The sequence below is a fragment of the Conger conger genome, chromosome 16 (genome assembly GCF_963514075.1).
Source record: "Conger conger chromosome 16, fConCon1.1, whole genome shotgun sequence".
Lineage (NCBI taxonomy): Eukaryota > Metazoa > Chordata > Actinopteri > Anguilliformes > Congridae > Conger > Conger conger.
Genome location: NC_083775.1, coordinates 24,597,305 through 24,612,178, shown reverse-complemented (window position 1 = coordinate 24,612,178; position 14,874 = coordinate 24,597,305). Strand labels below are relative to the sequence as shown.

Sequence of the window (14,874 nt, the reverse complement as noted above, 5' to 3'; positions counted from 1 at the left end):
TTCACCTGATATAGTTAAGTCATATTAAGGTGTGTGGTTTATTTGTTATTTTATATGTGTCTCTTCTCTATTTGCCTTTCTGCACAATTGAAGATTATACGTTAGAATTTATATGTGGCAAATGCTAATTTTCTGTTTAAATTATGGGGCAAAGGCCAAACGTCTGGCTGCGGGGTTAAAGGTGAAAGGTGAAACTGCTCTCCTCCACCAGGGCATCCAGTTTCTCCTGGAGAATGACCTCCTCCAGCATACCCCTGAAGACATCGCCCAGTTCCTCTACAAAGGGGAGGGGCTCAACAAAACAGTCATCGGCGACTACCTGGGGGAACGGTGAGCCTCGTACTTCTGCTGTCTTGCCAAAAAAAAAAAAAAACGACTTTCACAAGCAACGAGAGAATGGAGAGTTCAAGTTTTATTCCCCCTCCGTGAGGTCCCACAGCATCATCGCGCAATAAAACCATGGTCCTCTAAGCCACAGGAAATGAAGTCTGGATTTTTACCAAGCAAAGCACAGAGCAGTCCCCACTGCGGTAAAAGCAGTCTGAGATGTGCTTCTTATCTCCCGGCAGCTAATGTTCGCTAACTCGAACAGCGTTTCCCAGGACTCTAGTCTTGGTCTGAGCTTGTAGTGAGGCATGTAGAAGCAGCTGTAACACATATCTGATCCTACAACACCATTAAAGCAAACCTACTGAAGCGAAACTCTCAGAATGTAGACTGACTCTGAAACTGTGGATCTAAAAATAAAAGCCCTGAGACTGTCAGCCGGTCATTTGCTAGTTGGTAAATTGTCATGTGTGTATGCTTTTGATGATACGTCTATCTGGATTGGTCAAACCACCTGCGCCAGCTGTGGGAAAAATATACACCGGTGCATTTTATAAAGATCAATTAACTATCGGTCTTTCTCACCGAGATCGAGAGCCAGGGAACAAGAGGACAAGTAAATACAAAGCTTTTTAGGATATATTATCTTTAACGTTATTCTCGTTTATAAATGAACAGCAGCCATAGTACACTACAGTAACACCAGCACCACGAACACAACCACACAGAGACCAGAGTGAGCCCTGAACGACAGACTATATTACTGTCTTTGTGCTTAATTCCCTAACAGCAGCTGTGCAGTGGGTAAACCTGGGTGGGGCAGGTAGGATTGAGTAATTATAGACCACCCTGTTTAGGGGAGGAACAGCCGTCTGTCATTGCACGGTAGCTATGGGCTTCGGATTTAGGGGAGAGGGGGAGGGGAGAGGACGAGAGGCGACAAGGGGACGAGGGACTCATTGTTCATCAGCTGCTGAGCGACAGAGGAAAAGCCGTTCAGTTTGTTCCTCCTTTCTCACGGCCTGTCCAGTTTTACAGCTGAACTTTATGAGCCCATAGCCTGTGTGTTTTATCATTTACTGATAAGGCCGAGACTAGCATGCTAACTGAGACTCCTCTGAACATGGCAATTGTACGTTTGCACACGCAGACTAAATACACATACGTGTGTGTTTTTATTAAGATATTTCACACCAGCCACACAATCCTAACAGCTGTCTTTAACTTCAGGCAATGGGGGATTTTTTTTTTTTCCACTTACACGCCTTAGTGAGCTCTGAAGGGTAATTATTAACTAAAAACGTTTGTCCTTAAGAAGCTAAAGAGATAGAAAATTGGAATGCTTGCCGGAATGAGTTATGGGATGTTGAGGGGCTCTGTTGTGGTGAGGCTGAATTCGGGCCTTGTCGCTGACCCCGCTGACCTCTCTCTCCTGCAGGGACGAGTTCAACATCAAAGTGCTGCAGGCCTTCGTGGAGCTGCACGAGTTCGCTGACCTCAACCTGGTGCAAGCCTTAAGGTACGACACTGGAGTTTCCCCAACTGCACAACTGCAGTTCATTTCCTGTGAGGCAAACTGGAATTCACCCTGACCCTGATAGATAAACAGATATACTGACATAAATACATATAAAATTCATATTATGCAGATGGAATAACAAGTCATTAAAAAAAATATGTCCTATGGGCAAAGCATCCGTGGTCTTAAAGGAGTCTCTCCCACCCTCTGCTGGACTGTACATTCTCTTACTGTGTCTCTCTGTCGTTCTGTGTCTCAGGCAGTTTCTGTGGAGCTTCAGACTCCCGGGTGAGGCGCAGAAGATTGACAGGATGATGGAGGCCTTCGCCTCCCGGTACTGCGGGTGCAACCCGGGAGTGTTCCAGTCCACAGGTACGGCGTGGGCGGGGCAGGGGTAGGGGCTTTACGACTGAGCCTTTGTGAACTGTACCTTATCCAACCTGTTCTGTACTTCGTTCTAATGACCTTGATATGCACCTTTTTTGTACGTAGCTTTGGATAAAAGTGTCTGCTAAATAGAGTATAATGAAATGGCAGGGGCTGGGTCACAGGAAGTGAGGGGTGGGGACACAGGAAATGAGGGGTGGGGACAGGGGAAGTGAGGGGTGGGGACAGGGGAAGTGAGGGGTGGGGACAAGGGAAAGGATGCTAGAAGAGGCTGGACTGTTACTGGGGAAAGTAAACGGACGCATCATTTCAAGAGTCTGTCAGCAATGCCACAGATCCTATCAGTTCCAGCCACCTCACCACCCCTGATTTATAGCTGATATTATGGCCCTATGGCTTTTCATCTGATTTGTTTTCTTCTGGCCTCAGAATGCAGAGTCCTGACCAGAGCTAGTCCATGGGCCGGAAAGTAAAAGTCTTGCTGTGTTTCATCCACCCATTAACTCAACCAGCTGATTTCACAAATTAATTCTACTCCCTGACGGAAGAATTGTGCAAATGGGCAAATCCCGGTGATTGGAACAAAATACTATACTGGTGAGGACTTTTACTTTCTGAGCCTGGATTTTCCACCTCTGGTCCTGACTAACAACTGCGACCTTGCCACGCTGTCTGAGGAAACGGTCTTTGTGAGAGCCGCTCATTGAAATCGGGTAATAACGCTCAGTACAATAGCGTGTTCCAGACAGCACGTGAATGAGCCACGCTCCGTGTGTTTCTCTACAGACACGTGTTACGTGCTCTCCTTCGCCATCATCATGCTGAACACCAGCCTGCACAACCCCAACGTGCGAGACAAGCCGGCGGTGGAGCGCTTCATCTCCATGAACCGGGGCATCAATGAGGGCGGCGACCTGCCCGAAGAGCTGCTGAGGGTACGAGCCGCGCCCTCGGGGAACATCCAGGCCATGCCCCAAATTCACTGACTGAGAACAGAGAACATGTACAGTGGGAGCAATAATTATTTGCTCCCTTGCTGATTTTGTAGGTTTGCCCACTTACAAAGAATGGAACTGTGTAGAATTTTAATCATAGGTACATTTTAACATTGAGAGACAGAATATAACAAAATAATCCACAATAACAACATCATATAAATGTTATAAATTGAATATCATATTTTCACATGAAATAAGTTTTTATTTGATCCATAGAACAATAGGACTTAATACTTGGTGGAGAAACCTTTGTTGGCAAGCACAGTGGTCAGATGTCTGTTGTAGTTTTTCACCAGGTTTGCACAGATTTTGGGAGGGATTTTGGTCCACTCCTCTTTGCAGATCCTCTCCAAATCCTTAAGGTTCCGAGGCTGTCGCTTGGCAACTCGAAGCTTCAGCTCCCTCCACAGATTTTCGATGGGATTTAGGTCTGGAGACTGGCTAGGCCACTCCAGGACCTTAATATGCTTCTTTTTGAGCCACTCCTTTGTTGCCTTGGCCGTATGTTTTGGGTCATTGTCATGTTGGAAGACCCATCCACGACCCATTTTCAGTGCTCTAACTGAGGGAAGGAGGTTGTCGCCCAAAATTTCCTGGTACATGGCCCCATTCATCCTCCCCTCAATACGGTGAAGTCGTCCGGTCCCCTTAGCTGAGAAACACCCCCAAAGCATAAGGTTTCCACCTCCATGCTTCACAGTGGGGATGGTGTTCTTGGGGTTGTACTCAGCATTTCTCTTCCTCCAAACACGGCGAGTCGAGTTGATGCCAAATAGCTCTATTTTGGTCTCATCTGACCACATCACCTTCTCCCAAGCCTCCTCTGGATCATCCAGGTGTTCTTTGGCAAACTTCAGATGGGCCTGTACATGTGCCTTCTTCAGCAGAGGAACCTTGCACGCGCAGCAGGATTTTAATCCTTCACGGTGTAGTGTGTTACTGATGGTTCTCTTCGTGACTGTGGTCCCAACTGCCTTCAGGTCATTAACAAGCTCCTCCTGTGTAGTACTGGGCTGATCCCTGACCTTTTTCATGATCATTGATATCCCACGAGGCGAGATCTTGCATGGAGCCCCAGACCGAGGAAGATTGCCGGTGACTTTGTGTTTCTTCCATTTTCTAATAATTGCTCCAACAGTTGTTAACTTCTCACCAAGCTGCTTGCTTATTTTCTTGTAGCCCATCCCAGCCTTGTGCAGGTCTACAATTTTGTCCCTGATGTCCTTAGACAGCTCCTTTGTCTTGGCCATGGTGGAAACGTTGGAATCTGATTGATTGTGTGGACAGGTGTCTTTTATACAACGAGTATATGTAACGAGTTGACACAGGTGTTTTGGGTAATGAGTTGAGATTAAGAGTGCTTCTTAATGGAAAACTAACTGGTCTGTGGGAGCCAGAATTATTGCTGATTGGTAGGGGATCAAATACTTATTTCATGCAAAAATACGATAATAAATTCATAAAATGTATATGATGTTGTTATTGTGGATTATTTTGTGATATTCTGTCTCTCAATGTTAAAATGTACCTATGATTAAAATTCTACACAGTTCCATTCTTTGTAAGTTGGCAAACCTACAAACTCAGCAAGGGATCAAATACTTATTGCTCCCACTGTATATCATGACGTCATGCTCAACAAATTAGTTTTTATTTTAAATGTATCATTCGGTCACTGCAATCCCCTCAGGTTCATTGTGCAGATAGCATGTATCAAGTGTGCAGTGAGTAGTGCATAGTATACAGGGCTTTGCCTATCTGCCTGCTTGTTTTTGCCGGTGTTTTTAATTAGTGTTTTCTGTACTTCTGGACTGTGTGGTTGTGGTTTTAGGCCTCTTGGCCAGGACATTGCAAATGATTACTGGTTCTCGACTCATCTTCCTGGTTAAAGACTTAATTTTCTTTCTGTGAAACAGAATTTGTATGAAAGCATCAAAAACGAGCCGTTCAAAATCCCGGAGGACGACGGAAACGACCTGACGCACACCTTCTTCAACCCCGACAGAGAGGGCTGGCTGCTGAAACTGGGTGAGTTGAGAGGGAGCACCTCCAGGACCACCTGCACAAGGGCTCGGCCCGTTACGGCACTATACCTCTCGGGTTTGATATCCAGAGACAGACCTGCAGGGCGGCGAGGGATTTAGCACTGCGCAACAGTGACCCCCTCTGGCCGACGGGGGGCCTGCAGGCTGCCTGTGCTGGCTGCACATGGACAGCAGTCCTCTGTCTCAGTGACTGCGCAGCCCGGCTGACCGGCCGAAGGAAGGAGCGAGGAGAAGAGGCAGCCGGACCAGGTCAGCCTGCACTGTGATGAACCGATGGAGAACATTGCGGGGATGAGTGCAGAGAGATGGAGGATTTCAGGTGGCAGTCTGTTCCCCGTCTTATTTTCATTCCGTAGGTAGACTGGTAAAGCGCTCATCTCCCCCATCTCTGCTGTTTCCGGAGTTTTACGTTGCTCCCTGTTTCTACTAATCGAGCGAACGGCAAATCTGGGCCCACCACCCAGTTACCTGCTTACTGTTGAAGAAGAGGTGAAAGGTCAGCACGTTGCCTGTGCATTTGGTGCGTAAGCGCCCCCCCTCCCCCCCACCCCTCTCTCTCTCTCGTCTCTACATGCCGGCCGGGCCAAGACCAACACATTCCTCCCACCGTATGTAATGTCTCTGGCTCCATCAGACCCGCTGTCTTTATGAGAAACGCCGTTAGCTGAAGTCACAGAGGAGCCAGGGCTCGGACCAGCTTTCCTCGCTTTGGAGGCGGTTCAGCCCCCGCAGTTTTAAGTCTATTTTCATTATTTATCTATTGGCCAGATGTATGTATGGAGAATAATCTACAGAGTGTGTGTGTGTGTGTGTGTGTGTGTTTCTACAGCCAGGTATTTATAAACAGTTACATTAGGCCTCTCTCCTTGAGTTATGCAACCCTAGTCGCTAAACTGCTAAGTTGCTGTTTTAATTTGGGGCACCACAAATTAAAGCTAAACAATAAGGTGCAGGATTCACGAGTGAGGAGAACTTGTGTCTGAAGATAAATTGGCTGAATAGAAAAACGCAGGTTGTTTATTTCTCTCCGTTTCATTTGGGCCCCATGTCCTGAGCATTGTGTGTTTTTAATCAATGTGGAATTAAATTGCGGTTTAGTAACAATCTCTGAACCAGTCAGCATATTTGTGCATTTCCTGTCCTTGCATCAGTCCAAAAACAAAAGACTTAAGTAAAAAAAAAAAAAAAAAAGAATTAAAAAAAAGGGAGAAACTTTCGGGCCCTTCCAGTTTGAGGAGGAAAGGAAAATCTGGGGAGGAAAGAATGAATAAAATAACGAAAAGCATCTGCTGCCGTGGGTCAGTACTCTGCACGTTCCTGCTCATGTTTCCGCACCCTGTGGGACCGTAGCGGTTCACCATGGCGATACGACTGCCTGTGGCGCTAACTCTCCCCGCGGCCCCCGCCTGACTCAGCCGAGGCCGGCTTTAGCGCCGTGCGCTCCTCTTATTAATTCGCTTTTTAATTTCGGCCCATCTGATCCATCTCTGCAGGAATACGGTTGCCCTCGGCGACACTCTTTTCGGGGTAATTAAACGGGAGCACCACGCTGACACCCCGGACCCCCTCCAGGGAGGTGTCCCGGCGCTGCCAAGAGCTCCGCAGGGTCGGCCAATCGCGGCCTCACTTCCTGCCTCCTGCCTGTCGCCACCCTGCCTCGGCCTTTCTCCCGCGAGATGATTGGTCGTTAACGACACCTCATTCTCGTCCCATAGGGGGAAGAGTGAAGACCTGGAAACGCCGGTGGTTCATCCTCACAGACAACTGCCTGTACTACTTTGAGTACACCACAGTATGTTACTGTTTACTTTCGATTACTTTCAATTGCAGTCCAGTCCAGTTCAATTGTGTGTCTCTGATATCTCTCTCTCCTCATGTGTGTCTCTGATATCTCTCTCTCCTCATGTGTGTCTCTGGTATCTCTCTCTCCTCATGTGTGTCTCTGGTATCTCTCTCTCCCCATGTGTGTCTCTGGTATCTCTCCTCATGTGTGTCTCTGGTATCTCTCTCCTCATGTGTGTGTCTGGTCTCTCTCTCCTCATGTGTGTCTCTGGTATCTCTCTCCTCATGTGTGTCTCTGGTATCTCTCTCTCCTCATGTGTGTCTCTGGTATCTCTCCCTCCTCATGTGTGTCTCTGGTATCTCTCCCTCCTCATGTGTGTCTCTGGTATCTCTCCCTCCTCATGTGTGTCTCTGGTATCTCTCTCTCCTCATGTGTGTCTCTGGTATCTCTCTCCTCATGTGTGTCTCTGGTATCTCTCTCCTCATGTGTGTCTCTGGTGTGTCTCTCTCCTCGTGTGTGTCTCTGGTATCTCTCTCCTCATGTGTGTCTCTGGTATCTCTCTCAGGATAAGGAGCCTAGGGGGATCATCCCTCTGGAGAACCTGAGCATCAGAGAGGTGGAGGAGCCCAGGAAACCTGTAAGGACCTGACCTTACCTTCCCTTTGTCTTACCTTACCTTTATTATTATTATTATTATTATTATTATTATTATTATATTGGCTTTTTTCAAAATGCCACTTCCATAAGTCAGTATTAAATAAGTCCAGTTCATTCAAATTATTTTGTAAAGGCATCATTTCATCTTCATCATTATCCACGTTGTCGCAGCTCTTGTTATTTTGTAGATCTCGGTCCAGGCTTATAATTCCGTTGGTTGAATGTTATAATACAAATAATACATTCCAAAATAAATGAAAATAGGCCTGTACAATGGATCAATACAATGGCTATGAAAACAGAGACCAATGTTTATCATAATGAAACAAAATCAATGGGGGTAATTCAGATTAAATGGAATCAAATAGAAGGAAAGTGAGAAAGGTTGAAAAGTGTCTGTTGGCATTCAGGTCCTCTGAATCAGACACACCAGTGATCACATGAGGCAAATGGCATCCATGAATGCTATGAAGCATAGGAGCGGCCTGTAACCTAGTGGTTAAGGTAAATGATTGTGACACGCAAGGTCGGTGGTTCTAATCCCGGTGTAGCCACAATAAGATCCGCACAGACGTTGGGCCCTTGAGCAAGGCTCTTAACCCTGCAATGCTCCCAGGGTGGATTGTCTACTGCTTAGTCTAATGAACTGTATGTCGCTCTGGACAAGAGCGTCTGCCAAATGCCAATAATGTAATGTAATAAATATGTACATAGTCTAAGTGGGTCAGCATTTCCTTCACTGTCTTGTCTTGCTGCACTCTCCTGCAGAACTGCTTCGAGCTGTATAACCCAGGGCATAAGGGTCAGGTGATCAAGGCCTGTAAGACAGAGGCCGACGGGCGAGTGGTGGAGGGGAATCACGTGGTCTACAGAATCTCCGCCCCCACGCCAGAGGAGAAAGAGGAGTGGATCAAGTCAATCAAGTAAGGAGGGGGGAGGGGCCTCCAACTGCCACTCCTTTTGGGTTTCGTATGGGAGGTTTAATATCTGTGATTTATATAAGTTTTAGCGCTTGTGCAAATGTATGTGAGTATGAGTGTCTATATATCAATGCCCAGGTGGAGACAGCTCCCTGGGCTGTTACAATTTCTCTTTCATTTCTCTTTCATCCATCCATCCATTATCTGAACCCGCTTATCCTGATCAGGGTCGCAGGGGGGCTGGAGCCTATCCCAGCATACATTGGGCGAAAGGCAGGAATACACCCTGGACAGGTCGCCAGTCCATCGCAGGGCACACACACCATTCACTCACACACTCATACCTACGGGCAATTTAGACTCGCCAATCAGCCTAACCTGCATGTCTTTGGACTGTGGGAGGAAACCCACGCAGACACGGGGAGAACATGCAAACTCCGCACAGAGAGGCCCCGGCCGACGGGGATTCGAACCCAGGACCTCCTTGCTGTGAGGCGGCAGTGCTACCCACTGCACCCATTTCTCTTTCAGAGCAGCAAATTTAATGTCATACATTCAGCTGGTTCATCTGTATAACCTGGACGGATACTCACTGTTCATTGACTGACAAATTGTTTCCAGCAAACAGTACTGTCCATATCAAGAGACCGGTGTAAACAGATTAAATTAATATCAGAAGCCACTTTCATAAAAATGTTGATGTGACCAGTGGCCACTCATTTGTGGTCACTAGTTTAAGCAATGTGTGATCTTTAGCCTTCTCTTTTGTCTCCCAAGATGTTGGGACACACTGTAAAATCTCTCTTCGTCTCTGTTTTAGTCTTGGTAATGAGACTTAAAGTCTTTCTTTTTTGTCTCAAGTAGAAAATATTTGTTTGTTTTAAGTTACTAAATCTTACCCCATTGGCAAATCTTGAAATGAGTCAAACTGACTCACTTCATTGGTGATATTTTTGTCTTAGTTACCAAAAACGTTCAATTACGAATTAAGTCTAAATATGACTAAAATACTTGTTGAGTTACTTATTTTGGGGTTTTTGCAGTGGAGAAAATGACTTTTATGGTGCCAGGCTTTGAGTAATCCCTGCCTTGGAGGGTCCCAGTCCTGACGCAGCCAACAAAATTCTTCTGAATGAATACAAAAGCCCAACAACAAATTGCTCCGTAAAACAGGATCTGGCATGCTCTTTGTCCTCTGTTCTACACTGTTCTATACTCGGTCTTGGGGTTACTTACTGCAGCTGAATGTTAAACATGCTGTTATCCAAGACAAAAGCGATTCTAACCAAAAGAAAAAGAAAGGCAGCACCTTTTCAGTAGCTGGGCATGATATATCTCCTGTGTGAAATTGGAGCAAACACTGTGTGTGTGTGTGTGTGTGTGTGTGTGCATGCATATGTGTGTGTTTGTGTGTGTGTGTGTGTGTGAGAGAGAAAGAGAGTGTGTGTACATTTTTGTGTGATAGTATAGGTGTGTAAATATTTGATCAAATGCCAGACTGTCTCGTGTGTAAAATTTTGTGTAAGGCTGGGGAGCTGAGGGTTGGTTCAGCTGCTGCTCGCTCTTTGATCACAAAGGGATAAGGCTGTGTGCTACAGGTGTGTTCAGGGCTGTTCCTGCACCGTGTGCTACAGGTGTGTTCAGGGCTGTCAGGGTTGTTTGCTTCAGTGCTCTGAAAGTATGTGAGCCTGGTTCTATGGACTGTCACCTCACCGTGTTATGCTGTTGAGTAAAATAATGAGGGAAAATAGAATGCAGATTACTTACAATAGAATACCTTTAATGGGAGGAAATGAATTAGGTCGGGAGCAATTCTGGTCACATTTATGCATTTGATAATTAATTTCACAATGAATCAAGGACAGCTTTTCTCACATCGCTGCACCCTTATTGTAAAAATCACTATCAGTGGGGCTGTTTCTGTGACAAGCTGTCAGGTCGAGTCTCAGTCTCTCTCCTTTACTGCGGGGTGTGATGACAGCTTCCTCTACATGTGAAAACCCAATCCAGAATGTGGCTTATGCTATGCTGTTATACAGTGGCTTGTTCCCAGGCCATGCTGCCAGTCTCTCAACGCTGCGCTCCTTCCTCGGCTTTCAGTGGGAGAAGGGATTCCCTCTAGGGTCTTTCAGCGCACTTATCCCTGGTCATGGGTATGCACTTTGTTGTACGTCGCTCTGGATAAGAGCGTCTGCCAAATGCCATTAATGTAATGTAATGTAATGGATTATCCACTATGCCCCCCACGGGGTGGAAAAACACAGCTTCTCCTAGACTGTCATATCACTCCATACTGCTGTGATACCACACCATACCACACCGCACTGCACCGGTATCACACTGCTCAAATCACACTGCACCGGTATCGCACTGCTCAAATCACACTGCACCGGTATCGCACTGCTCAAATCACACTGCACCGGTATCGCACTGCTCAAATCACACTGCACCGGTATCGCACTGCTCAAATCACACTGAACCGGTATCACACTGCTCAAATCACACTACACCGGTATCGCACTGCTCAAATCACACTGCACCGGTATCACACTGCTCAAATCACACTGCATTGATATCACTGCTCAAATCACACTGCATTGATATCACTGCTCAAATCACACTGCACGTCGCAACTGCAACAATATCGCACTTCTCAAATCACACTGCAATGATATCACACTGCACGCCACCACTGCACAGATATCACACTTCTCAAATCACACTGCACCAATAGCATACTCCTGTGTCCTTGAAATCGGAACGCTGAATAAGAATTTTTGGTTGAACTTATGTAACGGTGAGAGTGTTTGTGTGTGCGTGTTTTGGGTGAAGAAGGGTTAATTAATCTGTGGCGTTTTGAGAAGTGTACTATTGTTTCTAAAATGTTTAAGCAACTGTTAAACAGTTTCAAAATACTGAAATTATGCCTTTTGAAATCCAGAATGGAATGAATAGAATGAAATATATCCACTGTGAAAGGTTAGTGTTAAAGTGCTAATGTGATTTCCGTCTGTGAAACTTTCCTCTATGGCATTGGTGTCATACTTTCAGTTGATTCTTAATTAAGTAGAACATATTTTATAGGGAAAGTGTGTGCATGAATTCCACCAGGTGGGTATATGTTTCATCTCATAATTGTGTAACTGAGGTGCAAAAACGAAGGTTCACTCGACATCGCCATAGAACAGGGCCTGGATACATTCGCAGGAAGCTTCAGAAACCATGGAAACCGAACTGGGTCACAGGATAAACTTTTTCTTCCCTTTTATTTTGATCTAGTTAGATTGGGGGGTTTACACGAGTGCACACAGCTGTATTTCCACATCAAAGATGTCTGGAGTTTCTCTCTTCTCCCTGTGTACTGCAGGCACTAATTATTTTTCTCATTCATCTTTTTAATTCTTCCAGAGCCAGCATCAGCAGGGATCCATTCTACGACATGCTAGCCACCAGGAAACGAAGGATCGCCAACAAGAAATGAGGCTCACCGCCCCCAGGCGTAGTGCAGACTGTCACTCTGGCAGCACTCGCGGGACCGCTTTTATTTTGAAGGATTCTTCCCCGCAGACACTCCACAGCGCAGCTGCTGATTGGCCCGTGGGACCTCATTGGAAGCCAAAGGCTTGAGATGATGGGAAATATTGCGCAACATGGCACATCCTTTTCCAATAAATGAGTTGGTATGTGTGCATGAGCATTAATGTCCAACCCCTGTACATTATGACCTTGCTGTGTTCAGACTGCCTGACTGACACAGATACTGCTTTAATGCAGGGTCCAGTCCAGTTACAGATACTGCTTCAATGCAGGGTCCAGTCCTGTCATTCCTAGTTGCCTGGGTCCAGATGGCACTTCTGAGATGCCCTTTGAGGTTGTCCCAGAAAAGCTTCTTGTGGCGTCCCAGGGCACAGATGCACATACACGCCAAGTAGTATAGGATTTGATATACGAAACCAGGTATTTTTTTAAATGGTGGCAAAAACTGTTGGAAGTGTTCAAAGGTAAAAAGCACCCATAAACAGTCAACCTGAAACAGACTGGAAGCAGCCGGAACTGTGACTCTTTTCGTTCTCCTGCATCATGTGACTCCAGCAAGCCAATCATGCAGAGAGAATCCACCAAATATTTTATTGTTAAGTTCTCCAAAACTGTGCTATAAATGCTAAAATATGACATTCAAAATACTGAGAAAAATATTTTAAATATATGTCAAAATATTCTATATGCTACGCAGTATAAATTATTATCATTTTCATATATGTAAGTCTATGCATAGAGTGGATTGTATATTATATAATACAAACATTGGCATAATGATTTATAAGTATATTTGTAAATATTTTCTGTATTTTGACATATATTAAATGCATTCCTTACATTTTGCAATTCATATTTTACTATATTATAGCTATGTATAGGTAAATGTGCTACATATTACTAGCACAAATGCCTTTTCATTTTCTTGGGGGATTTCTTAAGCTATATTATAGAATCTAACGTTGGTCCACAGCATTTTTAAAATATCGTAACTTCTAAATCAGCTGGACTGATTGCATGTCACCTGTGGTTTAATTGAAATGTCATACTTTTTAAACAGCTCCTCACTCAGTGAAGTTTGGGGTTGCAGTGAGTTTAAGCTTTTCTTTGTAGGACTTCAGTGCAGGAGACGGGTATTTATGTCATGTGATCCCTATGTGTATGATTGTTTGTGTTTTGGTTTCTGTAATATGTATGCACAGATACTTTGAACTCACCAGATTCTCAGATCCTGCATTCTTTCTGTTCTCTTTGTTTCTTAGCAACAGGAGACTCTTGTTTGTGACTGGAGTTTCCAAAGCGATATTCCAGAAAAAATATTATATTCCAAAATGTTCCATTCTCGCAGCACTGTATTTGGAATATTTTGGCTTCATCAGCAGGTAATACAGGGCTTTCAATGCTAAGAATACAGAGATTAATATCCAGTGTGTCTACAGAATCTGGGATGTAAAGAACTTGGTCTGCCTGTTTGCTTTGAATTCCAACTACAGTCCCAACAGCCAGTTGCATTTGTATTTATTTACTTTGTGCTGTTGCGAGAAAAAGAAGAAGAAATTCTGATTGTTACTGTTAAATTTAGTTATGTGTAAATAATGTAGAAAGATTGCATTTTTGTTGATGTTTGTACATTTTACAGCATGGAAACCCATACAGCTATGTCACACATCAATAAAAGTGATAGGTTACATGTCTCTGCACAAAAATACTTCATTTTGTGCACAGTGTAAGACAGTTGTATTCATTCTTGCTCATTGAGAGTCACAGGGTGTGCAGGATTTCTGTTTTTACATTAAACACAGCAACCATTTCAGACCCAATAAACTATGTGAGGTGATTTAAATGAGTAATCAACTGAGATTAAGTGTTGAATACCAATTCCCATTCTCTACAAGCAAAGGTGAATACCACTGGTGTCGGAGAATCTTAAAATGATGTTAACATGTGAAGACGCAGAGTATTGATGAGGACAAAGCCAGTTAAGTTGAACATGCGATTGCAAAATAAAAGCCCTGGCCCAGGGCAGACTCTTATCTTGAAATGCCTTTTGAGGCAGTAATTAAACTTTTTTTTTAATACTTGTGTAATGGTTGTATCTGTGAAATACAAAATTATGAATTAACAAAATATGATAAATATTTAGACCTGTATGTGTATAAATTTACATGATGAAAAATTAAATCAGTTATTTGTTTACGAGTATTCAACTGTTTCTTCGTCTTTCCATATTGGCAACTTTTTGAAAAACAGCATCAGGACACTTACAGTAGAGCCAAATGTGCTAAGTATAGGCCTACTTAATATAACTTGAAAAACATACAAAGCTACACTATTCGAACGCAATTAACTGGGTAAGGACAGATTAGTGCAATTATATACTCAGTGACCTATTTCTTGGGTATTTCACGACGTAATTCACAACGTTACTTATTAATATTCATATTTCCATAAATTAGCCTAATGAGAATTCACAACAGCTGCACGCACAAGTTTGAAGTCACGTGCGGAAGAGCTCGTGGGTATTCTGTGGCCTAGCCTATATGTGTTATAGTGGCTATCGATTAATAATCAAGAAAGATAGTGCTTGTGGATTTTGTTATCGGACTAAATAGTGTGGGTAGTGTGTTTATATTCTGAATTAGAAACTACATTCTGGATGAGAGTCGAGTAATTTAATACTATTTCAGCTAGCTGGCGGAGG

The 14,874-nt window shown here is 44.3% G+C and overlaps 1 protein-coding gene across 3 annotated transcripts in view; it reads left to right on the top strand.

The window, feature by feature from the left end:
• Positions 1–14,367, top strand: part of LOC133114280 (cytohesin-3) — a 39,923-nt gene extending 25,556 nt beyond the window's left edge. For all 3 annotated transcript variants that reach the window (XM_061223520.1, XM_061223519.1, XM_061223518.1), the window contains exons 5-13: positions 212–330; positions 1,766–1,846; positions 2,106–2,218; positions 3,020–3,168; positions 5,148–5,259; positions 6,992–7,068; positions 7,625–7,696; positions 8,485–8,639; positions 12,045–14,367. In XM_061223520.1, the coding sequence (XP_061079504.1) occupies positions 212–330; positions 1,766–1,846; positions 2,106–2,218; positions 3,020–3,168; positions 5,148–5,259; positions 6,992–7,068; positions 7,625–7,696; positions 8,485–8,639; positions 12,045–12,117 (951 nt within the window). In that variant the 3' untranslated portion in view covers positions 12,118–14,367. The remainder of the gene's footprint in view (positions 1–211; positions 331–1,765; positions 1,847–2,105; positions 2,219–3,019; positions 3,169–5,147; positions 5,260–6,991; positions 7,069–7,624; positions 7,697–8,484; positions 8,640–12,044) is intronic.
• The last annotated feature ends 507 nt before the right edge of the window (positions 14,368–14,874 follow it).